Genomic DNA, 27,158 nt, shown 5'->3' on the forward strand with positions numbered 1-27,158 from the left:
ATTGCACAATGTTGAACACCAATCACAACTCCTCAGGCACTGAAGCAGTCCATGTCCAAAAGCGGCAAGACCTGGGCAATATCCAGGCTTGGGCTGACATGACCAGTAACATTCCTGCCACACAGGTGCCAGGTAATGACCATAGCCAACAAGAGAGAAACTAACCTTCGCCCCTTGACATTCAATTACCATTGCTGAATCCCCCACTATCAACATCCTGGTGGTTACCATTGACCAGGAACTGAACTGGACTAGCCATATAAATACCGTGGCTACAGGAGCAGGTCAGAGATTAGGAGTCCTGTAGCGAATAACTCACCTCCTGACTCCCCAAAGCCTGTCCACCATTGACAAGGCACAGGTTAAGAGTGTGACGGAATACTCTGCACTTGCCTGGGTGACTGCAGCTCCAACAGCACTCAAGAAGTTTGACACCATCCAGGTCAAAGTTACCCACTGGATTGGTACCCCATCTACCAACTTTAACATTCAATCCTTCCACCACTGATGCACAGTGGTAGTAGTGTGTAGCAGTCTGAAAATAGCGCAAGTGGAGAGGCAGTTGGGAGATTGAAAACAGGGTGAGAAAACAAATAGTGACATCAGAGCAAAGAAGCAATTTGATTGGTTGGAGAAGAAGTTAGCTGTTTGCTGAGTATCTGGTGAGTACCTGGTAAGTGGTTCAGGTTTATTCTGTTCCAACAGTTTAAAATAATGTAGGCACTATACTTTTATAAGTTGATTGGCCAGTAAGAGCCTAGTGTTAAGGACAGCGTGTTAATAATCAGCTTAGGACACAGGAGTTAAGGTAGATCTATAAATAAAATAAAACTAAAACTTTACTTGAATTATTTTATTTTAATTTTAAATATCTAAAACACCTGTGCAGTTTAAAAAATGTGTATCTTTTAGTTGTCAGTGGAACTTAGCATTTAATAAGCACAGTAAGATGTGGCAAACATAGGAATTACTCTAAGTTAATTAAGAAAGTAATTAAGTTAACTAAATAACATAAGTAACAATGGCAGGGCAAGTGTTATGTTGCAGCTGTGGAATGTGGGTGCTTTTGGACGCCAAGGTTGTCCAGGTCAAACACATCTGGAGAAAGTGTAAGCAGCTACAGGATTTCCGGATCAGGATTATTGATCTGCGAGCCAAACTGCAGACACAGCGCAATATAAGGGAAGGGGAGAAATACCTTGGCACTTTGTTTCAGAAGATGACCATACCACTGAGAATAGGGTTGTCTGTTTTGATTAGCAGTGAGGGACAGGAGGATGTGACTGTGAGTAATGCAGATAAAGGGACTGAGTAGACAGTAGTGGAGGAGCCTCAGTCTTTGCAGTTATCAAACAGGTTTGAAGTACTCACAGCCTGTCTGTCAAAAGCATGGTCTACAAAGTGGGTGAGCACTTTGGTGGCCCTGGTACAAGAAACCGTTCAAGCAGGGGGAGCAAGTAGGAATATAGTGGTAGTTGGGGACAGTATAGTGTGGGGGATTGACACTGTGCTCTGCAGTTAAGAGCGAGGGTCCAGAAGGCTGTGTTGCCTGCCTGGTACCAGGATTCGAAACATCTGCTCAGGGCTGGAGAGGAGCTTGCAGTGGGAGGTGGTAGATCCAGTTGTTGTGGTCCATATAGGTACCAATGACATTGGTAGGACAAGGAAAGACGTTCTGCATAATCAGTATGAGAAGCTAGGTACCAAATTAAGAAGCAGAACCTCAAAGAAAATAATCCTTGGATTATTACCTGATCCATGTGCAAATTGACATAGGACAAATAATATTAGATGAATGTGTGGTTCATACATTGATGTGGGAAAAGTGGGTTCCAGTTCGTGGGGTACTGGCACCAGTACTGGGGAAAGTGGGGGCTGTACCATTGGGATGGTCTACATCTGAACCATACTGTGATGAGTATTCTTGTGAATCACATTACTAAGGAATTAGAAAGGATTTTAAACTAAATTGCGGGGGCAAGGGATCAAATTTGGGAAGATGTGGTAAATTAAAGAGTAGAGGCAAGGTAAGAGAGGAAGGTATTAATTTGGGAAATGATAAACAGACCATGACTGAAAGGGACAGAGTTCAGTCGAAGAGTAAACCAATATGTAAGGCTAGAGGTTACAAGAATAATAAAAGGACAAAATGTATCTGAATGCATGTAGCATTTGAAACAAAACAGACGAACTACAAGTGCAAATAGAGATAAATAAGTATGATCATTACAGAGACATGGCCACAGGATGGGATAGATTGGGACATGAACATTGAAGGGTATGTGACTTTTAGGTGGGAGAGGACGTTAGGAAAAGATGGAGGGTGCCTTTGTTAATTTAAGACGACATTAACACAATAGAGAGGGATGGTCTAAGTGTAGGAAACCAGGATATAGAAGCAGTTTGGGAAGAGTTGAGGAATGACAAAGGCAAAAAGTTGGTTGTAGGAGTGGTGTAGAGGCCCCCTAACAGCAATCACATGGTAGAAGAAATAGCAGGAGCTTGTCAGAAAGGTACAGCGATTATCATGGGGGTGTTTTAATCTACATATAGACTATAATAACCAGATGGGCAAAGATAGCATAGATGACAAATTCATAAAATATTTTAGGGATAATTTCTGAGATTAGCACATTCTGGAGCCAACCAGGGAGCAGGCTATGCTGGACCTGGTATTGAGCAATGAGATGGGATTACTTAATGACCTCATAGTGAAGGCAGCCCTAGGTAATATTGATCATAATATGATTGAATTTTACATTCAGTTTGAGGGAGAGAAGACTGGATCTAACACTAGTATTTTAAACTTAAGTAAGGGCAATTATGAAGGCATGAAAGTAGAGCTAACGAAAGTGAACTGACAATTTAGGTTAAGGGATAGGTCAATCAAGATCCAGTGGCAGATATTTCAGGAGATATTTCAGAATACACAGAATCGCTACATTCCAACAAGAAAGTAAATTCCAGTTGGAGGACCCACCATTCATGGTTAACTAAAAAAGTTAAAGATAGCACACAATTGTGCAAAGATGGGTGGCAGGTAAGAATATTGGACAGAATATAAAAAAAACGCGAAGAATGATTCTAAGATTAACAAGGAGGGAAAAATTAGAGTATGAGAGAAAGCGAGCTAGAAATATAAAGAGTTTCTGTGGATACTTAAATAAGAAGAGTTAACAAGGTGAGCAATGGTCCTATAGAAAGTGAGTCTGGGGAATTAATAATGAAAAATAAGGAGATGGCAATTGAATTGAATAGGTATTTTGCATCAGTCTTCACTATAACGGATACAAATGACATTCCAGAAATAGCTGTAAATCAGGATTATTTTTCTTCTTTATTCTGTCATGGGATGTGGGCTTCACTGGCAAGGCCAGCATTTGTTGCCCTCCCTAACTGCCCTTGAAATGAGTGGTTTGCTAGGCCATTTCAGAGGACAGTTAAGAGTTAACCACATTGCTGTGGGTCTGTTGTCACATGTAGGCCAGTGCAGGTAAGGATGGCAAATTTCCTTTCCTAAAGGGCATTAATGAATCAGATGGGTTTTCATGACAATTGATGATGGTTTCACTGTCATTGTTACTGAGGCTAGCTTTTCAATTTCAGATTTTATTAAATGTAAATTCCACCAGCTGTCATGGTGGGATTTGAACCCAATTCCCCAGAGAATTCACCTGGGCCTCTGGATTACTAGCCCAGTGACATTACCACTATGCCACCATCTCCTCCAGAGACATTGAAAGGAGGGAGAAACTCAAAAAATAAATTAAAATCACCAGGGAAGTGGTACTTAGCAAATTGTTGATACTATGGGTTGACAGGTCCCTGGGTCCTGATGGATTTCATCCTAAGGTCTCAAAAGAAGTGTCTAATGAGATAGTTGATGCATTGGTTTTAATTTTCCAAAATTCACTAGATTCGTGGAAGGTTCCATTAGATTGGAAAATAGCTAATGTAACGCCTTCCTTCAAAAAGGGAGGGAGACAGAAAGCAGGAAACGTAGGCCAGTTAGCTTAATATCTGTCATAGGGAAGATTTTAGAAGCTATTATTAAAGACATTATAACAGAGCACTTAGATTAATTCAAGGTAATCAGGCAGTGCTAACATGACTTTATGAAAGGGAAATCATGTTTAAACAATTTATTGGAGTTCTTTGAAGAAGCAACAGGTGCTGAGGTGCTGTAGGAAAAGCGAACCAGTGGAAGTGCTATACTTAGATTTTCAGAAGGCATTTGATAGGGTACCTCATCAAAGGTAATTGTGGGAAAAAAAGCTCATGGTGTAGGGGGTAACATATTGGCATGGATAGAGATTGGCTGGCTAACGGGCAACAGTGAATAGGCATAAATGGCTCATTTTCTGGTTGGCAAGTTGTGACGAGTGGTGTGCCACAGGGATCAGAGTTGGGACCTCAACTCTTTACAATTTATTTACATGATTTGGATGAAGGGACCGATGGTATGATTGCTAAATTTGCTGATGACACAAAGGTAGGTAGAAAAATAAGTTGTGAAGAGGATGTAAGGAGGCTACAAAAGGATATAGATAGGTTAGGTGAGTGGGCAAAGATCTGGCAAATGGAGTATAATGTAGGAAAATGTGAGGTTGTCCATTTTGGCAGGACGAATAAAAAAGGGGAACATTATCTAAATGATGAGAAATTGCAGAGCTCTAAGATATATAGGGATCTGGGTGTCCTTGTGCTTGAATTGCAAAATGTTAGTATGCAGGTGCAGCAAGTAATTGGCAAATTGAAATGAATAAATATTTTGCTTCTGTCTTCACAACAGAGGATACAAAAAACATTCCAGTAATAGCTGTAAATCAAGAGGTGGAAGGGAGAGGGGAACTTGGTGAAATTGCAATCACTAGGGAAGCAGTTCTGAGCAAACTGTTGGAGTTGTGGGCTGATAAGTCTCTGGGTCCTGATAGACTTCATCCTAGGGTCTTAAAAGAGATGGCTAAAGAGGTAGTAGATGCGTTGGTGTTAATTTCAATCTGGGTGTCTACAGACTCCCCTTTATCCATGGCGCAAGTTATTCTTTCAAAGAACTCCAATAAATTGGCTAAACATGATTTCCCTTTCACAAAACCATGCTGACTCTTCACAATTACCTTGAGCTTTTTGAAGTGCCCAGCTATAACCTCCTTAATGATCGATTCTATCACCTTCCCCATAACAGATGTCAGGCTAACTGGCCTATAGTTTCCTGTTTTCTGGCTCTCTCCCTTCTTGAATAGAGGGTTTATGTTTCTTACTTTCTAGTATGATGGCAAGGGAATCAAAAATTACCAGGGGTAGATGGGAATGTGGAATTATAAATACAGATAAATCAGCCATGATCTGATTGAATGGAGGAGCAGGTTCGAGAGGCTGAATGGCGCAAAATTCATGGAGGTGGAGGAGTTGATTAATGAAAAATTGTTGAAGCTTGAGATCCTTGACACCTGAAAGGAAGAGAACATTTTTTGTAGTTAAATCACCAAATGAGACAAAGGTTGAAATGAAATGCAACTGTGGACCAGATCAGCTTTGAGATAGAATGAGTCAGTGCTGCTGAAGGGCTAGGACAAGAGCATGCATGTGGTGACATATATTGTTAACTTTTGACCTCAGTACATGGCGAGAACAGTGGTTTGAGGAATGTTGAATGCTGAAAAAAGAGACATGCTATCAAAGCTTTTTGCCTTGCACTCATCAGGATAGCTTGCAAGAAATTACCAACAGTAATGGGGAACGGCAATTTATCCTGCATGAGGAGAGATTGGTGGACTCTGATGGAGGCATTGCCATGGAGAATGCAGCATGCAACAGTTAACTGCCTAACTTTGTTCAAATTCAAACCAGGCAGGTCGACTCTGATTAGTCAAGGCATTGCTCTGGAGAATGAACCAGGGAATGATTGTTCCCTAAGCTTTTGTTTAGTTGAAAGAAATGCAAAATTTGGACATGTTTTTTCTGTCTGCAAAGAATAGGGCCCAAGTATGAATGCATCTGGCTTCTAGCATGCGTAAATGAGTCACACTGTGAGCCTGACTGAGAATCTTAAAGTGGTTTTCAGTATAATCCTTAGCACAATCAGAAATTGTTCAACAGGTGTTGTCCAATCACGGAATCACATTTAATGTTGAACACTATGTTTTGAGTTTTGCAAGCAAAGACTGGTTGGGTACGGTCAGTACTTTGCCTGTTATGAACAGCTGATGAGATGTGCTGTTTGATACGATTCACCATCATTGGAATGTACGGCCTTGAATACCTGGCATCACTCTCCAGGGCAAGGCCTTGAACAATTTGAGTCAACCTACCCAGTTTGAATTTGAACAAAGCTGGCTAGTTAACTGTTCCATCCTGCATTCTCAATGGCAATGGCTCCACCAATCAGAGTCCACTTGCTAACCAATCAGCACTCTCTTCTCATGCACTATAAATTGTTGTTCCACCGTTACTGTTGGTAATTTCTTGTGAGCTATCCTGATAAGTGCAAGATGAAAGCTTCAATAGCATGTCATTTTTCAGCAATACTCAAGTTCTGCACTACCAAACAACTAATGTTGAATATCTTGCAGATATTTGTCATCATGACCGGAATTTTCCACTCCAGGACTAAGTCCCATGGCGGGGCTGGGAAGTTGGAGTGACTTCCTCTGTAAAGCAGAATGGGAGAGCACGCCGAATCATGCGCTGCTCTCGTCATTAATAATGCAGCCATGAGGTTCATGTTGAATCTCGTGGTGGAGCAGGCAGGAAGTCACTTAGCTTGTAATCATGTCCAGGCGCCAATCATTCATCACACTAGGATTTTAGGAGACAAAAATGTTAACGAGAAGGCAGCAAGTTCTGGCCCCGCACTTCAGCGATGCTTCCCTCGAGAATCTCCTCCAGGCTATCGAGGAAAGATTATCTTTCCAAGGGATGGCAGCAGGAGGCCCACTTGTCTGACCACAGCAGCCTGGGAGGAAGTGACCTGAGTGGTCAGCGCCTATGGAGTCCAAAAGAGGACATCCCTGCAGGTCTGGAAATGGATGAATGATCTCAACTGCTCCACTCAGGTAAGTAAACTTTCTACTCACTCAAGACTCTCATCATCGCTCATTTTGTGACTCTGTCATGGGATATGGGCATCACCAGAAAGGCCGGCATTTTTGTTGCCCATCCCTAAACATCCTTGAGAGAGTGGCAGGATGGTGCCTTACTAAACCACTGAAATCTATGTGGGGTGCTGTTAGGGAGGCAACTACAGAATTTTGACCCAACAACAGTGAAGGCACAGACATGGGGGTGTGGAGTAGAGGGCAACTTGCACGTGGTGCTGCTCCCATACGTCAGCTGCCCTTGTCCTCTCTGCTAAAGGACGCGGGTTTGGAATGCACTATCAAAGGAGCCTTGGCGACTTACTGCAATGTAGCTTGTACGTGGCACATACTGCTGCCACTTTGTGTTGGTGGTGGAGGGCGTGAATGTTGAAGGTGGTGCATGGGGTATCAATCAAGTGGGCTACTTTGTCCTAGATGATGTCAAGCTTCTTGAGTGTTGTTGGAGCTGCACTCATCCTGGCAAGTGGAGAGTATTCCATCACACTCCTGACTTGAGCCTTGCAGATGGTGGACAGACACTGGGGAGTTCCTGGAAGAAAAGTGGCAGTTAATTAAATACTAATACAAAAGCAAAATACTGCAGATGCTAGAAATCTGAAATAAAAATACAAATTCTGGAAATATTCAGTAAATCAGTTGTATCTGAGGAGAGAGAAACAAGGTTAATTCTCCTGCCTTATTAACGGCCTTCGCTTTTGTTCTTTCTTCCTCTCCACTTTTCCTGTCTGTCTACTTGCTTAAAATCTGTTACATCTCTGACTTTTCCAGTTCTCATAAATGATCATCATCTTGAAATATTGGGAGGAATCGTCCTAGATTTGCATTAAGTGCGGTAGCAGCCAGTTGCGATGGCGGGTGTTCACACCATATCGTACTAAACCTGCCACGTTATTTATGCATTCCTGGGAAACATGCCGTTCCCATGGCTGGCAGGCTCCAATTTGCCTGCCATGCCTCACGTTGCTGCTTCATCACGCCAAGCACCACATTTAAAGTACATCCGCGCTCAGTGTTTCCAGCCCAAAACTGCAGAAAAAAAGTAATGGGCCCGAAAGGCAAGAAGACTGCAGCCCTCAAACACTCTTTAGGTGCCATGGGGGCTCACAGTGATGTCCTCTATCCCCGCTGTAGCCACAGGAAGAGCAGCTACATTACCACCCCGGCTTGGTAGGTAATGGCAGTGGTGATCAGTGCCAATGAGAGGATGGCCATCCAATGCAGATTTTCTTTTTATTCATTTATGGGATGTGTGCTTCACTGGCTGGGCCAGCATTTATTGCCCATCCCTAGTTGCCCTTGAGAAGGTGGTGGTGAGCTGCCTTCTTGAACTGCTGCAGTCCCTGTGGTGTAGGTACACCCACAGTGCTGTTAGGAAGGGAGCTCCAGGATTTTGACCCAGCGACAGTGAAGGAACGGTAATATATTTCTGAGTCAGGATGGTGATGTTTGGAGGGGAACTTCCAGGTGGTGGTGTTCCCACATATCTGCTGCCCTTGTCCTTCTAGATGGTAGTGGTTGTGGGTTTGGAAGGTGCTGTCTAACGAGCCTTGGTGAGTCCCTGCAGTGCATCTTGTAGATGGTACACACTGCTGCTACTGTGCATCAATGGTGGAAGGAATGAATGTTTGTGGATGTGGTGCCAATCAAGCGGGCTGCTTTGTCCTGGATGTTTCGAGCTTCGTGAGTGTTGTGGGAGGTGCACCCATCCAGGCAAGTGGGAAGTATTCCAAAACATTCCTGCCTTGCGCCTTGTGGATGGTGGACAGGCTTTGGGGAGTTAGGTGAGTTACTCGGCACAGGATTCCTAGCCTCTGACCTGCTGTTGTAGACACAGTATTTACTTTGCTAGTCTAGTTCAGTTCCTGGTCAATGGTAACCCCCCAGGATATTGATAGTGGTAGATTAAGTGATGGTAATGCCATTCAATATCAAGGGGCGATGGTTAGATTCTGTCTTGTTGGAGGTGCTGGCACTTGTGTGGCGCGAATGTTACTTGCCACTTGTCAGCCCAAGGCTGGAAATTGTCCAAGTCTTGCTGCATTTGGAGATGGATTTCTTCAGTGTTTGAGGAGTCACGAATGGTGCTGAACATGGTGCAATCATTAGCAAACATCCCCACTCCTAACCTTATGATAGAAGGAAGGTTATCGATGAAGCAGCTGAAGATGGCTGGGCCGAGGACCCCACCCTGAGGAACTCCTGCAGTGATGTCCTGGGTGTGAGATAACTGACCTCCAACAACCACAGCCCTCTTCCTTTGTGCAAGAAATGAATCCAACCAGTGGAGAGTTTTCCCTTTGATTCCCATTGACTTTTGCTAGGGCCTCCTTGATGCCACACTTGGTCAAATGCATCCTTGATGTCAAGGGCAGTCACTGTCACCTCACTTCGTGAATTCAGCTCTTTTGTCCATGTTTGAACCAAGGCTGTAATGGAGCTGAGTGGCCCTGATGGAACCCAAACTGGATGTCAGCAGGTCATTGCTAAGCAAGGCTGCTTGATAGCACTGTTGATGACCCCTTACATTACTTGAGGATGAATGTGCTCATCTCTGCAGCCAGGGTATAGCAACCATCTCAGCATGCTAAACTCATACACTGAAACCCATCACATATTCACTGGCATCTCACTCACTGCAAGCTCAAGGGACATCACCACTCGTTCTTACACACATTCCCTCACATGTCCATCTGGCTTCATCTCCTTTGGAGACTGCCTCCTCAGGCATCACCATCTTGAGGCCACTTGCACAGTTTAACATGTGCCCCAACACACACCCCCAGCACAGCCCTCGTCCTGCAGCCTGTTCCCTTGCCTAAGGCCATTTCTCCCCTTTTGCCAATTAAACCCTAGCCCTGCAACCATTGAAAAGTCACCCACATATGGCTGATCTGGTAGGTAGAGACCTATCCGTGAACTCCGCCTAAAAGTGATGTGGTGCTGTCTGTGAAGCCTGGCACTGATGACTGCGAGTGCTGACCGAAGCATGGTAGACAAACAAACCTTGAAGTCCCGAGCGAACTGCAGCACGCCCAGTGCACACCACTTATTTGCTGTTGTGAAGCACGTCAACGTGTTTTCCTGCTGACGTGGGCGCACAATACAGTGGGAGGAGGACGATTCCAGTGGGCTAATAATGCTATACTGATGTTTTACAATGAGGTTCCCGACATCCAATGGCAGAGCATATGGCCCACCATCAGTGGGATGAGCAGACGATTGCAAACTGGTTTCACACCGTCGTGAAATCGATCACGCCATATTGTCTGCTCATGGCACCAAACACATCCGACACCAGCGGGCACGGAAAATCCTTGCCATTAATTCTGTTTATCTCTCCACAGATGCTGTCTGCCCTGCTGAAAATTTCTAGCATTTTCTGTATTCTATTGTAGTAGTTGTAATTACTGCCCTTAACTCCCTGGAGACACCTCTTGAAATTCACCCCAGAGGAAGCAATTCAATGTCTTCAACAATTGATCATGAAATTGGACAGTGTCAACTTTGAGAAACCCGAAAATAAAATTCTGAGGAAGGGAAGTGTCATACTGATTTGACTTCTGAGTTTAAGGTTGAAGTATAGACAAGTTTAAATATTAGACTACATCCAATTTTGATGAAGGGTGCATTCAAATCTGAAGAAAGACTTGAAAAATTGGAGCTGTTTTCATTCGACCTGAAAAAATTATGGGTAATGCGATAGTATTGATTGGACAGGATTTATAGAAACATACTGTTTCCAGTGACTATGATACCTTGTATGAAAAACGGAGGGGCCAATTTTCTCTGTCCTGCTTAGCAGGAACTGGAAAATAATGTTCTGAAAATCATGGGACTGAACTTACTTCACTATTCCCATTCTCCATCTGTCTACTAACATTTTCAGTGAGGCATTTACATGGGTGACATATGCAGGACATCAGCACAATTTTGTAGTACCTGAATGCCCCTCACAGCCCTTTCCCACCCAGTGTTGGTTAATGTATGCTGGCACCTCCCTGTTACAACCAGCAATTGCCTCCTTCACTCTTTATCACCCAGCTTGTTGTGTGACCATAACATGGATAGGCTGATTTGTGTGTTGTAATCTTTATGGAATCTGTGCATTCCTGAGAGCAGTCTGTCTTTGACAGCAAGATAGAAAAGAGTTGTCTTGTTCTGGTCATGTCCTCCCTTGGTGAGAACTAAAATTGAATTTTCCACCTGTTTTTTTTCCATTTAATTAAAAATGTTGTTAATATTTAAAATTTCTGTTGCTATAGCTAGTGATCTAGGAATATAGCAATAAAATTGAAGAAAAAATAAGTGAATTTATAGAATATTTAGAAGTAAAAGATGTCCAATGCCTCCAATGATAATGACAGCTCCCTTATAGATGTTTAACCATAAAAATCCAAGGCACAAACTGCTGCAACTTTATTAAAGTATACCACATGACTTCTCACTCTCTTCCGCTTTGCTGTGGAAATCCAAAGGAAGTTCAGAAACAGACTGCTTTCCGAAAACAAAGACTTTTCTGGCTTGAAACTGGATGGCTGCTTCAACTTCACAACTTTTCTCAGCACAGAGTTGGTCTCAGGATATCTCCCCCACACAGCCACCTCAACTCAATCAAACATCTTTCTTTAAATATTTTTTTTCCCTTTCATCCTGGACTCCATTATCCTAAGCACCTCTTTGAACTTCACATTTTCAAAATATGAAAATCTTTCATGTCTTCCTATTTCCCCCACTTATGGGTCAAATAAAATTTAATAGCATTCCCTTGTTTACTTATGAAACCCTTGTAAGTTGTAAAAGTCCCTTAAACTCCTTTTGAAATTTAGCAGCTGAAAAGTCAAGTCCTTACCTATCACCTAAAGCAAATTTTAAAACACAACTTATTTACTTGTAATAACAACATCATCATTGACTCTCCACAAATGCATACACCTAGCACCCTTACCTTTCATCTCTCAGTTCCCATAGACAAGTTGTCTTTACTAAAACTCCCCCTTTTTAATTACCCATGGGCGCGCACAAACACATAGCCGTCTTTACAGAATACCACCATATTCCCCAAAATATTAAAAAAGATAATATCCAGCTTCACATGATCACATGACACTTGGCAATAACCTGCTCACCAAAACTGGGTTTGGCTTCTGCCAGGGGCACTTGGCTCCAGACCTCATTACAGTCTTGGTCCAAATATGGGTGAAAAAGCCGAATTCCAGACCTGAGGTGAGAGTGACTGCCCTTAACATCAAGGCAGCATTTGGCCGAGTTTGGCATCAAGAACTCTAGCAAAACTCGAGTCAATGGGAATTGGAGGGAAACCTAAATTGGAGCCATTTGCAAAAAGGAAACACAAAGGAAGGCAGCTGTGGTTGTTGGAGGACAATCATCTCAATCCCAGGACTTTACTGCAGGAGTTCCTCAGGGTAGTGTCCTACACCCAACTGTCTTCAGCTGCTTCATCAATGACCTTCCTTCCATCGTAAGGTCAGAGGTGGGGTTGTTCACTGATGGTTGCACAGTAACTGACCCTTCAGTTACTAAAGCAGTCTGTGTCCAAATGCAACACAACCTGGGCAACCTTCAGGCTTGGGCTGATAAGTGGCAAGTAACACTCATGCCAGGCAATGACCTTATCCAGCAAGAGAGAATCTTGATGCTCCAGGGCATTACCATCCCTGAATTCTCACACCATCAACGGGGATTACCGTTGACCAGAAACTTAACTGGACCAGCCATATAAATACTGTGCCTACAAGAGCAAGTAAGGGGCAGGGTATCTGCAGCAAGTAACTCACTTCCTGACTCCCGAAGCCAGTCCACCATCCACAAAGCACAAGTAAGGAGTTTGAAGGAGTACTCTCCATTTGCCTAGATGAGTTCTGCTCCGACAACACTCAAGATGCCCAGCACCATCCTGAATAAAGCAACCTGCTTAATTGGCACCCTGTCCACCACCTTAAACATTCACTCCCTCCACCACTGAAGCACATTGGCAGCAGTGTGTACCATATACAAAATGCACTGCAGCAACTCACCAGGGCTCCTCCAATAGTGCCTTCCAGACCTGCATCCTCAGACACCTGGATGGACAATGGCAGGGAAAGGCCAGGCGGCGACCACGGAGCTCAGGGGTGTAAGAGTCTGAGTGCTAACTGTCAATAACACCGGAGCTGGCCAAGTGGGTGAGCTCTGGCTGCTTGGCCTGAGTGCCTTGCGGCTCAAGGGTCATGACTCGGATGTGCCCTGCAAGGTGTTCCTCAGGAGCGGTTGGCCAGGCTGCAAGTGCGCTGCAGGTAGAGAGCCATTTAAGGAGAAGAGGAGCCATAACAACATAGAGAGATCAAAGATAGGCATGACGAGGTATAAAATGGACGCTTTGGAGCTGGAGAGCCGCCACCCACCTCGGTTAGCTGGTCGTGGAGAGGCAAGAGTCTCTGATGAAGGTAAGAGTGCGGCGCACAGAGGTGAGAGTTTCGGATTGTGCAAACATTCTTCTGTTGTCTCATCATTAATGGGAGCCTCAAAACTGGAGTCCCCATTGATCATTGAAAGACGATAGCACCATGATACAGAGCTCCATTGTCTCACCAGTACCCCTGGCATGCACAGTGACAGTGTGATGACTTAAACTAATGACATGTCATTGTTCTCCCTTAGATTCGCCAGCACGCACTCATATGCAGGCCCCCGAAGAGCCACCCTTGACGCCAGAGGACCGCTGGGCTTCAGATGCACCTGCGTCACACCCACTCTCTGAACCAGGCACCAGCGCAGATACAAGCACCTCAGTGGCTGTTAGGTCGGTGGCTGCAATGTTGGTGCACAGTGGTGAGGGCACTTCACACTCGTTTGAGGAACAGGCGGAGGCAGTGTGTGCCCAGGGGTACCGGCAGTTGGAGGACTGCTGGAGACCAGGATGATGCTGTGTCAAAGACAGATGATGAGCCTCTGGAGTTGTCCATCAAGCAACAGAAGCAGGATGTCCAGCAGGATGTGAAGGAGGAGATCCATAAGGGTATGCGTGCCATGGTCTCTGTTGTGGAGGAGTCCACGCTGAGCATGAGCACTGCGTTGACTCTCATCACTGAGAACACAGCCTCCTCCATTGAGAGAGTGGTGACTCTCATGGAGAGGCAGCTCCAGGGACAGAATCTGGGGCTCCTGGGGTTGCGCTCAGACCTGCAAGCCCTCACGCAGGCAATGGCCTCAGGTGGTCAGTACCACTGTGGGAAACGGATGAGGCACTCAGTATCCCAGCTAGTGCCCGTCCATCAGTGGTGAGTAAGGAGGTCCAGAGTGACCTCATGTTGGGGCATGAGCCGCTTATTGTTTCTGTAGGCTCCTCTCAGGGCACTCTGGATAAGAGCAGCAGCTCCTCCGCCCTTTTGCCAGTGACTGTGGCATCTGATGAGGCTGCGATGACTGTGGAGAGATGCCAGCCATGGCACTGGCCGCTACCTCTCAGATGGGACCAGCACAGGCTCCACTGGCCAGAGGACAACTGCCAAGGTCATCAAGACCAACAAGACACCAAAGTCAGCAGGCTGCCCCCAATGCTGCTGCCAGTGAGGGGTCTGCACCAAGACGCAGCACTCGTAAACATAAGCTTAAGGCACCATACGCACATGAGGGACTGGTCACAGGTGATCTTCTGTTCTGCCATGCTTTGTGTATATGTTTACAGGTGTTGGCTTTAACACCAGATATGATAATGTTCATTTGTTTTGAGTGTCAAAATTATATAAATTCTGCTTTTGTCTTAATGGCCTGAGTATGCTTCACCTTTTTTTTGGCGCAGGGTATACCAATATATAATGCTGGACATGAGTGGCTCTAAATTTTATTGCACAGGCACTGAGCGGACTTTGGGTTCAAATGAAAAGGTCATTTCAGACATCCGGGATGGAGGCGGCAGCCCTGGCATGAGGCGGAAGCAGATCTTTGGTAGCCTAGCTGAAGGAGTGTTGGATCAAGGTGTCCCTGGTTTTCCTGCCTTCCTGAAGGAGACAGATGTCTGCTTCCACGCCCTCAGCATTCTTCTCACTGTGCTCCTCTTCTGACTCACTACTGGATTTATCCTCTGTGGCCTGTGGAGCTGCCTCAAGATCCTCTTCCTCCAGTGGGTCCCCCCTTGCCAGTGCCAGATTCTGGAGAGAGCAGCATGCAACCACTATCAGCGACACCTGCTCTGGAGGGTACTATAGTTCTTCCCCTGAATGGGCCAGGCATTGGAAGCACATCTTCAGAAGACCTATCTTCTCTATCACTGCCCTTGTGGAGGTATGACTCCTATTATAACGCTGCTCTGCCTCTGTTCTTGGATGGCGGAGAGGCGTCATAAGCCACTTTTTCAATGTATAGCCCTTGTCACCCAGCAGCCATCCATCCAGTTGGGCTGGAGCACTGAATAGCCTCAGCACCTGGGAGTGCCTCAGGATATAAGCATCATGGGAGCTGCCAGGGTACCTTGCACAGACTTGCAGAATCTTCAACTTGTTGTCACGATCTATCTGGATAGTCATTGAGTGGAATCCCTTTCTGTTGATGAAGACACCCGGCTGACCCGCTGGCGCCTTGATGGCCACATATGTACAGTCGATTGCACCCTGAATGCGGGGGAACCCAGCAATCGCTGCAAATCCTCTGGCTTGTTCGGCCTGGCTGGCCTCGTCCGTACGGAAATGAATAAATGTCATTACCTGCCTGAACAGAGCTTCTGTCACCAGCTTGACGCAACTGTGGACAGCTGATTGAGACACTCCATAAAGATCCCACACTGACCCCTGGAAAGAGCCTGAGGCATAGAAGTTGGGGGCCACTTTGACCTTCAGAGCTACTGGCATGGGGTGTCCATCCACACAGTTGGAGGTGATCTCAGGCCCAATCATATGACAAATGGAGGGGGAGCCTCCTTTGGCATTACACCTCGGACATATTGAGGAGGTTGCATCGCTGCCTGTAAATCTTGGCAGCAGGATAGTGGTGTCTTCTGCGGCCCGATCAGCCTCGGACTACCTGCTGGCCCTGCATCCCTTGTGCCTGCGCCTCTCCTCCCACAGGTCGCTCTGTTGGAAGCTGTATTTGGACAGATGGCCTCTTCTCCCTTCTGTCCCTGTCTTCCTCCTCAGAGGAGTTGCCTCCAGCGGAGAGCACAATCCCCATTACCAGGTTTACAGAAGGCTGTCTGATATCTGGAAGGGCCCACACAGTCAAAATTCTCCGGGGGCCTCGGAGACACCAACGAGTCCTGAAATGAAGCCTAGAAATGCTAAGAATGAAGCTCAGAACAGAGAAGTGTCAAGTTGAAATAAGCAACCAGCAGCAAACTATCACCCAAACACCTCACTACTCACAATGGCAATGCTGCTGACCCTTTTTATTCTGCCCTTGGATGAGGTTTTGCAAAACGTGGGCTGCCTGCCTGCCCGTTTTGCCCCCGCAATGAGCATGAAATCACACGGGCAACATAAAATCACGAACAATTGCCTTTTTAATGGCCTTAAGTGGCCTTTTAATTGGTGGTGGCTGCAACTCTGACATCCGCCCGCTGACCTGACGATAGGTTGTGTGCAAGATGACATCAGAACGCTCGTCCGATCTCATCTTTTGCGATTTCATGCCCGCGTGCCCACCCACGAGATATCCATTCTGCCCATCGTATAAAGTTTCTGGAATTATCCATTCTTGGATTCCTTTCAACTAAGTCCAACTCCAAGCAATAGGCTCACAGAGGGATAATGGTGGCTACATATAGTACAATATATATTTGGATTTCTTCTGACAATGACTGCAATTAAGCGTATTATTGAATTGCAATCTTTTGAATGCACTATTTGGCATATGTGAATGAAGAGACAAATGAATTTATCAGCTTTGTCATTGCGCCCTCAGTGTCAAAATGAGCCAGCATAAAGGTTCCAGATCAGAAGATCAGAATGTGGTATCAAAAGCTGAATTATAATTAGGGAAATTTACACTGTCAATGAAACTCACCTGTTTGTAAGCCACCTCAATAAAATTAGTATTAAGTCTAACTGTTTTTTGCTCATGTTAATACAATATATAAAAGTTGCAGGAATTTTAATGAGATACAAGGGAACTAACACCTGGAGCCTCTTATACGTACTTTTGAACAAATTTCAAAGAACCTTTCACGGCGGCATTAACTTTATTACAGTTAATCAATTATTTTTAAGAGAAGAAATTTAAAGTTGCAATATTTTCATGAATCTTAAATGTGCATGAAATAATTGTTTTTTGCCCCTGCTGTTGCAGTACATTTCTCACAGACGGAGGTTGCTTTGCACAGGAGAAAGGCAGTTTTTCTGAATTGACTAAGCAGAAAATGAGCATGATACTCCTGGATATCTGCCACCAGCCAGGTGGTAGTGAATACCTGAGGCAAATTTATCACATCATCCAACTCAATGAGGTAGGGAAACGGACTTTTACCAAGCAATTAAATGTGTTTTGGCCTGAGGCAGCGTCTGCTATCAGCTAAGGGTTAGTCAAGAAAGCAAAACTCCTTTTAGTCAGTAGAAAATCAGAATAATAAAAAAAAGTTGTAAACAATATTTTTTTTCTTGAACATTGTTCAAAATAGATCTTATATATAATTACATATATATTTTTGAAACATATAGGGCCATGCTCGCTGACGTGTAAAATGACGTGCAGTGGCGTCGAGCGTGCATCCCAATGTTACCGCCTGTCATTCAGATCCTCAGTTTGTGGGCTTGCAGCCAACTCCACTGCGCGCCTGCCGAACAGTCAAACGTCTCTTAAGGCTTTTTAATGCTAATTAAAATAATTAACTGAGCTGCCTGTCCAACCTTAAGGTTGGTGGGCAGGCAAAGAGCCCAGGCGGCCTTCGCATTTATTATGAAACCTCATCCACAGGCGGGATAAGGTTTCATGAAAATTTTTAAAGTTTAATAAAAGTTTTTAATAAAATTCATTGACATGTCCCAGCTCATGTGACACTGTCACATGAGGGGACATGTCTTAATTTTTTTTTTTCTTTATTAAACATATTTAAAAATCAAACTAATCTCCCTGAGGCAGGTCTGTGCTGAGCAGGCCTTAATTGGCCGACCCATGTAAAATGGCGGTGCACAGCCAATTGCAGGCAGCGATCGGCTGCACGCCCACCTGCTCCTGCCCAACTCCCCCCCTCTCCCGACGGAGAGAAAATTCTCCCCATAATCTTATTTATATGTACAGTTTTTCTAATAGCATTTAATTAGTTTAATTTACATATATCTGACTTGTAATTTTGTTATCCACTGTAACATGCTTTCTGTATTATTATGACTAAATTATATTAGCAATAAAATTTTGTCACATTGTTTTTCCATTTGCATTTTTTAAAATCTTATCACTGAGACAGTTTGATTTAAATTTACTGCAGTTGAAATAAGATCACATTTACAAGACTACACAGAAGTCAGTCTGGACCAACATAACTTCACCCTTTATTCAGGGAATTCTCTGCTCTTGTGTGTATTTGCAAAGAGCAACTCATTGCACAAATCAGATAGGAACCTGTTTTATTCTGGATTGCCAATTCACATGGGTTCGTTCTGCTATGAAACAAAAGTTAACTGAGGGAGAAACTGCACATTCCAGTAATGATCCACTGTAAAACTGAAAAACCATGATCCCTGATGTACTTTCTCACGAGGCAGAGAGTATGGTACATTTATATTTCAGAAATTTTTCAGCATGTAGTTCTGCAATACTGATTCTCAGAACCTGGCTTAATAGAAACTCTCTTGTTTATATTGTAAGGCAGGTTCTACAATGTATAGTTCTGCACTGCACATGCACTTGTTTTGAAGTCATGTTTTGTAATATTGATACACATAGTTGTCAGCCACCAATCTGTTCGGGCAAATTCAGCTTTCAGTAGCCAGAAACATGGTTATTTCTTCTTCAAATGTCAAGCTTGTGCTCTGTTTATGTTGTTATTGTGGGCAAGCTGCTGCCAAAGATCTCTGCAGAAGCTATCCTTTTTGGTGTAGAGTAAATGTGCCCTTTGCCCTGTCCATTGATCGCATTAGCTCCAAACTAAAAAGGTTGCCTCCAATAGCAGACATGCGCTGAAAGATCTTTTTGGCTGATCCATTGGTGGCAGATTTTAGGCTTGGCTGCAGACAGCAATTTTAGATCTTTCGGGTGAGCTAAGCAGTCAGCTTGACATCGGAGTAAGTGCCATTCAAAGAATGCACACACAGGATTCACCACTTTGGAGAAACTTCATTATTTTGTGCAAGTATAATGGTCAATTGTTAGTAAAATGGGCCATCGACTATCAAGTGGCAGCAAGGCACCCGGCATATTAATATAGGTATAAAACAATCTAAAATAATTTCACTTGGAACACTTTTGAACAGAAGGCTTTGACACCATAGTGTCAGGTTGATTTGTACCCTCATCCAGGAGACATAAGATTTGGATTTAACTTACAATAACACCAAGCTTTCTTTCCCCTTTGAAAATAACTGTGAATTTAAGTATTGCTGAAAAAGAGACATGTCGAAGCTTTTTGTCTTGCATTCAACAGGACACTTCACAAGAATGCCAACATAAGGGGAAAACAACAATTTATACTGCACATGAAGAGAGTGCTTTTTGGTTGCCAAGTGGAATCTGATTGATTGAGGTGTTGCCATGGAGAATCCACCAGTGATAGTGACTGACAGTTAACTGCCAAACATTGTTTGAGAGTTAAACGAGGCAGCTTGAACCTGATTGGTCAAGGCATTGCCCTGAGGAAATAGTCAGCAAATGACTGTCACTTATTTTGTTTCGCTGTAACAGGTGCAATGTGTGTACATGTTCTTTCTGTCTGTAAAGAATGAGGCCCTGTGTACTAATATACGTTACTTCCAGTACACGCAAATGTGCCACACTGCGAGGCCGACTGACAATTCTAAATTGGTGGTCAGCATAATTCTTATCACACTAAGGATTATTTAGCAAATGTTGTCCAATTGCGGAATCACATCTAATGTTGAACACTGTGTTTTGAGTTTTGCAAGCGCGGGACCCCTCTTCCTGCTCTTCCCCTTCTCTCTCTCCCTTTCTTCTCTGTCAAGACTGAGGAGCTTATGTTTTAAACTTATTGGCAATAGTAATACTAGAATACTGATAACGTTATATTAAGTAATTAATTTACTGAATTTTTTTTAAAACCTTTGAAAAGCATTAGACTTAAGACAGATTTGTTTGCAATTAAAGTTTGTTCCACTGGTTTTTTTTGCTGAGTGTTAATATTTTCTCTATTCCATCTTTAGGATTGGTTGAAGGAACAAATTTATTCTCAACGTTTTTCAGATGAGAAAGGGGTCCCACAAAAGCCTTGGCAACTTACTTTGCACGGTTTTCAGCAACCTTTGATGTTTAACCCTTTGCATGTTTTTAACCATATTGGTTCCAGTAACTTTAGCCAGGTAAATTTCACAATAAAAACACAGTAGAATTAAAATGTGCATTATTCTTATTGATTTTTTAATTTATTGTTTTAACAAGATTTTAAAAAATATATCTGTGATTTTCATGCCATATCTTCTTTGCCTCATGTCTGCCAAGCCTCCCTGAAGTATGATGCCAGATCTGTTCACAGATCTCTGATAACTTCCCTTTCAGTTATCATCAATGAGACATTAAAGTACCATCTAGACAGAACATTCTAACTAATTTTCTCTCCATTCTGTAAATAGATAACAGTTCCTCCTTCTAGTGTCTCTCCACATAGGAAGTAAATGGAGTAGAAAATCTAATTTGCGTTCTCCCTACTCCATGGTAATGCCTATTGGTGCTCAACTTCTGTTGTCTATTATTTAAAAACATAGAACTAAAGCCTATATAAATAAATACTAAACTATATTTCCATTTCTGATATTGATTATTTATCTGATTTTACCATTAATTTGTATTAAGCCTTTTTGTTTTTATAATATTTGAAATTAAATGATTAAAATTACCATTTATTGTATTTTTATTTCCATTTAAGTTCCTCGATTATCTATAGATGCTTGCCATCATATAACCTCCTTCAACCAGAAGGATGGTAGGCCTGAGCTTAGGACTTCCTTATGACAGCTCCTAAAGCCATTTTCTCATCAGCTGAGAGAAAATGTATTTTCATAGAGGCAAGCTATCTATGCCCACCAAATTTTGCCTTCGTGTGCCATTTAGTGACCTGGCCAGGAATTTCCAACAGTGGTTTGGCAACTTTGATAACTCACAGTCCAGGAAATCAAACTAATAACTACTTTTTTGTGCCTGCGGTATTGAGCCAAATTTAAAACAGGTTGTAACTTAGTACATTAACGTTTTGAAAAAAAGATTACTAATAAAGTATCTGTGAAAAGACAGAGGCACAAGGTTAGCATATCACTTCGAAGTGTGGCGTGCTCGGTGAAAATTACATTAGGACTAGGACATGTTGAGCACCAACAGAGGCTGTGAGTACCAACAGATTGATTTGGACATGCGTGGAATTTCTGCCTGCCCCAAAGAAGATTCATGATTTACAAGAGTGTGGGGCTGAGGAAAAAGATTTCCCACATCACGAAATTTGTCACTGTTGGCTGTGACCTAGATACTAATTGAGCCCAGCATATAGGTCAGTTATGGGGTGGAAGTTGTGTTCACTGGGATTTCACAGCAAGGGTCATGATCTGAAAGGCTTCCGTTATGGGGTAATTTAAAGTTTTGATCAGCTGTCTTATAAAATGGGGCTAATCTTCATGGAGGCCAGCACCTTTGGGATATATGCTAGCAGCACTTCTCCCTCTGCCCACACCCCAAGCAGTACCATATTTGTTCCCTTATACACCACCCCCCTCTCTCCTGCTCATGTAGCAGATACCCTAGATATGCATACTTATGTGGTCAGAAGTAGTCACTTGCACCTGCTCCACTGCACATATACCAGTAAAGCAGAGCCAGTGATTTTTAGAACCCTATTTTTTGACATTCAGTTTTTGTGGTTGCAGATTTCTATTGTAAATGCAAGAGGTAAATTAATTAATCCTACACTCCCATAGAATGCTATGTTCAACCCACTACAATGCTGTAGAACAAATCCTTCATTTCAAATTTTTTTGGAGTATAGCTCCCCTCTGGGCTCATAGTACAGTTAATTCGCACATAATCAATACTGTTGAGCCCAACTTTTCTCTGAATTTTGCTTATTACTGTTTATTTTATCCACAGAATTACTTGCATCAATGTGATTTGAAAAAAATCTCATGTGGAGACTGCCTGTAAAAGTGGGTGGGAAAAATAACATTGTGGCCTGAAAGAACAGCAGCAACAAAATTGATTTAGCTTTTTAATAAGAAATGAGTACATACCCAAATTAATTTATAAATTAATTGTCATCTTTTTGGAATAAAAGTCTTTTCTGTGTGCTTGATTAATATTTTCTGTCTCAGCCCATGTTCAAGACCTCCTCCTCTTTATTTAGGCCATCACAGCTGGAGCTGTAATTTACTGATCATATTATATCAGATTAATAACTAACAATACCTTATTTTCATTTATCAACAGTCAGCTATAACAGAGTGGAATTGGGATTGGTCAAAAGTGCTGCAGAGTAATCTGGGACTGAGTCAATTGACCTTCAGGGCACTGCTAGCAAACAGGTAATAGCTTATTTTCAGAACTGACTGTCATGTTCAGTTTTTACATTATTTTATTACACATACTCATGTGGCATTTTTCCAAGAAATAAATGCTTGTGTGATTTGTGCAGCAGAACTATTTCATAAATCTGATCATAAAAACATGATTCAGCAACAAAATGTTAGCAAACAAATGCACTTGTACTCTGTTTTTTCTGAATGTAGGCTATTAATTCATGCTTTAATTAAGGAAAATTAGAAATATGTACAATTTAAAAGTTCTTTGATACTTCACTTGCCCAGAACTTTAATTTTGCTTTATTTTCTTAATTTTACATTAAAACAAATGTATTTATGTGTTTTGTGTTCTCCCTTTCCATTTTACTGGAAATGGTTGCTTCTTGTGTTTTAGTTTCTGATTTGCCGAGTTTGTAGTTAGCTGATGTTTATGATCCACATTGCATTCTTTGTTCATACAATGCATAGTACATACTGGATGATATCTAAAGGAAGACACATATTTGATATGCATCTGCAGTAAAATCAATTTTACTCTCTGTTCCTTTCTACCATACTCATTAACTTCCGTAGAATTCATAAGGCTTTATATTTTTCCTTTTCCTGGCATTAGTACTAATCCAGGTGGAAATTCAACAATAATACAGCTAAGTTTCTTTTTTGAAAAATGGCAGTATTCTCCCCTTGATTGAGGAACTATGCACATTCTATTTGTATAAGACTTTCATAATAACGCGATAAAAGATTGGAAATATTATTTTGTAATAATAGTGAAAGAGAAAAAACATATTCAAGATTATGTAGAGGAAATCGCCATGGGACCTGTGTTAGTGTCACAAACACTTTTGACTCAGAAGATGAATATCATATTATTGACAAACGGATCTGGTGCTGTCTATACCTGAATAAGGACTAAAATGAGAGAGCGGCAGGAGAAGGCTAGCCAGACAGATCAAGGAGGCATGGCTGGGGTCCCAGAGAATGTGAGTAGTCACAGCTTGGTGAGCAGGACCTGGACACAATACTGCAAACCTTCAATGACCTTCTGCGAACTGATAAGGTGATTGCAACCCTGCGCCTCGATGACAGGGCTAAAGGTGTAATGATCTCCTTAGAGATTGATAACTTTTATAATTTCCAGTTAACAGCTGAAAGAATAACATGCCCAGTTTCATATTTTAAAACTTTTACTGTATCAAATGACTAAAAACACCATTAACTAAAGACTTTTTTCTTTTGTAGGTAACTTATACTTTAAGCTATAATATATGCAGCTCCTTTTTACTTATCACACATTGCACTCCCCACAGAATTACAGTTATTATCGCAAACAGTTCACAATTGCTCAAATTTCCAATGGGTTGCTTCCTTTTTACTTTCCCAGTCAGGTAACTTCTAATCCTTTGAGGATTGCACTGTAAATCTCTTCCTCTGGCTCCAAGCTAGGCAAATCTTTCAGCCTCCTTTAACTGCTCATGAACTTGGTCTTCAATCTGACTACGAGCTCCCACTTGCATTCTGTGTGGTGAACAATAGAGTCAACATTTTTTCTGCTTCAGGTGCAGGCTTGGCTGATTCTACTTCTTGCTGTCTACCTCTCTGTTTACTGCACACCACACAAGACCAAACTCCAATTGCTCTCTGTCTGTGGTATTCCTGGATTTATAGGAAAGCCTGTAACCTGATTCAAAATGGCTTCCTCTTCCCCAAGGCAACAGGAAACACATTAGCTTTATATCTAAGTAGCAAAGCTAATTAATTATCCTTGATTCCAACTTTCTTGCGAACGTACGAACAAGGAGCAGGAGTAGGCCATTCAGCCCCTCGAGTCTGCTCCGCCATTTAATAAGGTCATGACTGATCTGAAAGTAACCTGAAATCTGCACCCCACCTACCCCCGATAACCTATTACCCCCTTGTTTACCAAGAATCTATCCACCTCTGCCTTAAAAATATACAAAGACTCTGCTTCCACCACCTTTTCAGGAAGAGAGTTACAAAGACTCACAATCCTCTGAGTGAAAAAACTCACCTCACCTCTATCTTAGAGGAAACGTCCTCTCCACATCCACCCTGTCAAAACCCCTCAGGATCTTATTCGTTTCAATCAAGTGGCCTCTTACTCGTCTAAACTCCAGCAGATACAAGCCTAGCCTGTCCAACCATTCCTCATAAGAGAGCCCACCCATTCCGGGTATTTGTCTGATAAACCTTCTCTGAACCGCTTCCAACGCATTTGCATCCTTCCTTAAATAATACCGTACATAGGAAGAGCGGACGTGGGGAAGATGTTTCCATTAGTAGGAGAGACTAGGACCCCAGGGCACAGCCTCAGAGTAAAGGGAAGACCTTTTGGAACAGAGATGAGGAGAAACTTCTTTAGCCAGAGAGTGGTAAATCTATGGAACTCATTGCCACAGAAGGCTGTGGAGGCCAGGTCATTGAGTGTATTTAAGACCGAGATAAATAGGTTCTTGATTGGTAAGGGGATCAAAGGTTACGGGGAGGAGGCGGGAGAATGGGGTTGAGAAACTTATCAGCCATGATTGAATGGCGGAGCACACTCAATGGGCCGAATGGCCTAATATCTGCTCCTATGTCTTATGGTCTTATAACACTCCAAATGTGGTCTCACAAGTGCCCTGTACAAGTGAAGTGCCCTGTATAACTCCCTACTTTTGTATTCAATTCCCCTTGCAATAAATCATAACATTATATCAGCTTTTCTAATTAATTGTTGTACCTGAATACTAGCCTTTCTTGCACTAGGACACCCAGATTCCTCTGTACCTCAGAGCTTTGCAATCTCTCACCATTTAGATAAAATATTTCTCTTTTATTCTTCCTGCCAAAATGGAAAATTTCCCAATTTACCGCCTTATACTCCATTTTCCAGACCTTTGCCCACCCACTTAACCTATCTATATCTTTTTGTAGCCTCCTTATGTCCTCTTCACAACTTACTTCCCTACCTGTCTTTGTGTTATCAGCAAATTTGGCATCCATCCCTTCATCCAAGTCATTTATATAAATTGTAAATAGTTGAGGTCCCAGCACTGATCCCTGTGGCACACCACTCATTACGTCTTGCCAACCTGAAAAAGACCCATTTATACCTACTTCCTGTTAGCCAGCCAATCTTCTATCCATGTCAATATGTTACCCTCTATACCATGAGCTTTTATTTTCTGCAATAACCTTTGATATGGCATTTTATCAAAAGCCGCCTGGAAATCTAAGCACAGTACATCCCCTTTATCCACAGCACATGTTACTTTCTTAAAGAACTCCAATAAGTTGGTTAAACACGATTTCCCTTTCACAAAACTATGTTGACTCTGCCTGATGACCTTAAGCTTATCCAAGTGCCCTGCTCTAACTTCTTTAATAATAGCTTCTAACATTTTCCCTGCGACCAATGTTAGGCTAACTGGCCTGTAGTTTCCCGCTTTCTGTCTACTTCCCTTTTTGAATAATGGAGCTACATTTGCTATCTTCCAATCTAATAGGACCTTCCCAAATCCAGGGAGTTTTGGAAAATTAAAACCAATGCACCAACTATCTCACCAGACACCTCTTTTAAGACCCTAGGATGAAGTCCATCAGGACCTGGGCTCTTGTCCACCCGCAGCTCCAACAATTTACTCAGTACTACTTCTCTGGTAATTGTAATTTTCCTGAGTTCCTCCCTCTTTTCCATTTCCTGGTTTATAGCTGCTCCTGGGCTGTTACTTTTATCCCCTATAGTAAAAACTGATGCAACATAGCTGTTCAATTTATCTGCCATCTCATTAAGAACATAAGAAATAGGAGCAGGAGTAGGCCATTTGGCCCCTCAAGCCTGCCCCACCATTTAATAAGATTATGGCTGATCAGCCCCACGCCTCAACTCCTCTTTTGTGCCAGCTCCTCATAGCTCTCAACTCCCCGATATTTTAAAAATCTATCTACCATCTCTTTAAATCCTTTCAGTGATCGAGCCTCCACAACTCTCTGGGATAGAGAATTCCACACATTCACTACCCTCTGCAAGAAGAAATTCCTTCGCATCTCAGTTTTAAATAAGTGCCCCCTTATTCTGTAACTATGTCCCCTAGTTCGAGATCCCCCCACCAGTGAAAACATCTTCTCAACATCTACCCAATCAAAACCACTCAGAATCTTGTACATTTCAATAAGATTATCCCTCATTCTTCTAAACTCCAATGAATAAAAGCCTAACCTGTTTAGCCATTCTTGAGAAGTCAACCCCTTCATCCCAGGAATCAGCCTAGTGAATCTCTTTTGAACTGCCTCCAATGCCAGTATATCCTTTCTTAAATATGGGGACCAAAACTGTACACAGTACTCCAGGTGCGATCTCACCAACACCCTGTACAGTTGTAACAAGACTTCCCTATTTTTA

General features: G+C 42.7%; 1 protein-coding gene across 2 annotated transcripts in view; it reads left to right on the plus strand.

Moving 5' to 3' along the window:
• kiaa0825 (KIAA0825 ortholog) overlaps positions 1–27,158 on the plus strand; it is a 608,024-nt gene that overhangs the window by 317,013 nt on the left and 263,853 nt on the right. For both annotated transcript variants that reach the window (XM_041185961.1, XM_041185962.1), the window contains 3 exons: positions 17,376–17,532; positions 20,399–20,554; positions 22,662–22,756. In XM_041185961.1, coding sequence (XP_041041895.1) covers positions 17,376–17,532; positions 20,399–20,554; positions 22,662–22,756 — 408 coding nt within the window. The remainder of the gene's footprint in view (positions 1–17,375; positions 17,533–20,398; positions 20,555–22,661; positions 22,757–27,158) is intronic.

This window comes from Carcharodon carcharias, chromosome 4, assembly GCF_017639515.1.
Source record: "Carcharodon carcharias isolate sCarCar2 chromosome 4, sCarCar2.pri, whole genome shotgun sequence".
NCBI classification, from domain to species: Eukaryota; Metazoa; Chordata; class Chondrichthyes; order Lamniformes; family Lamnidae; genus Carcharodon; species Carcharodon carcharias.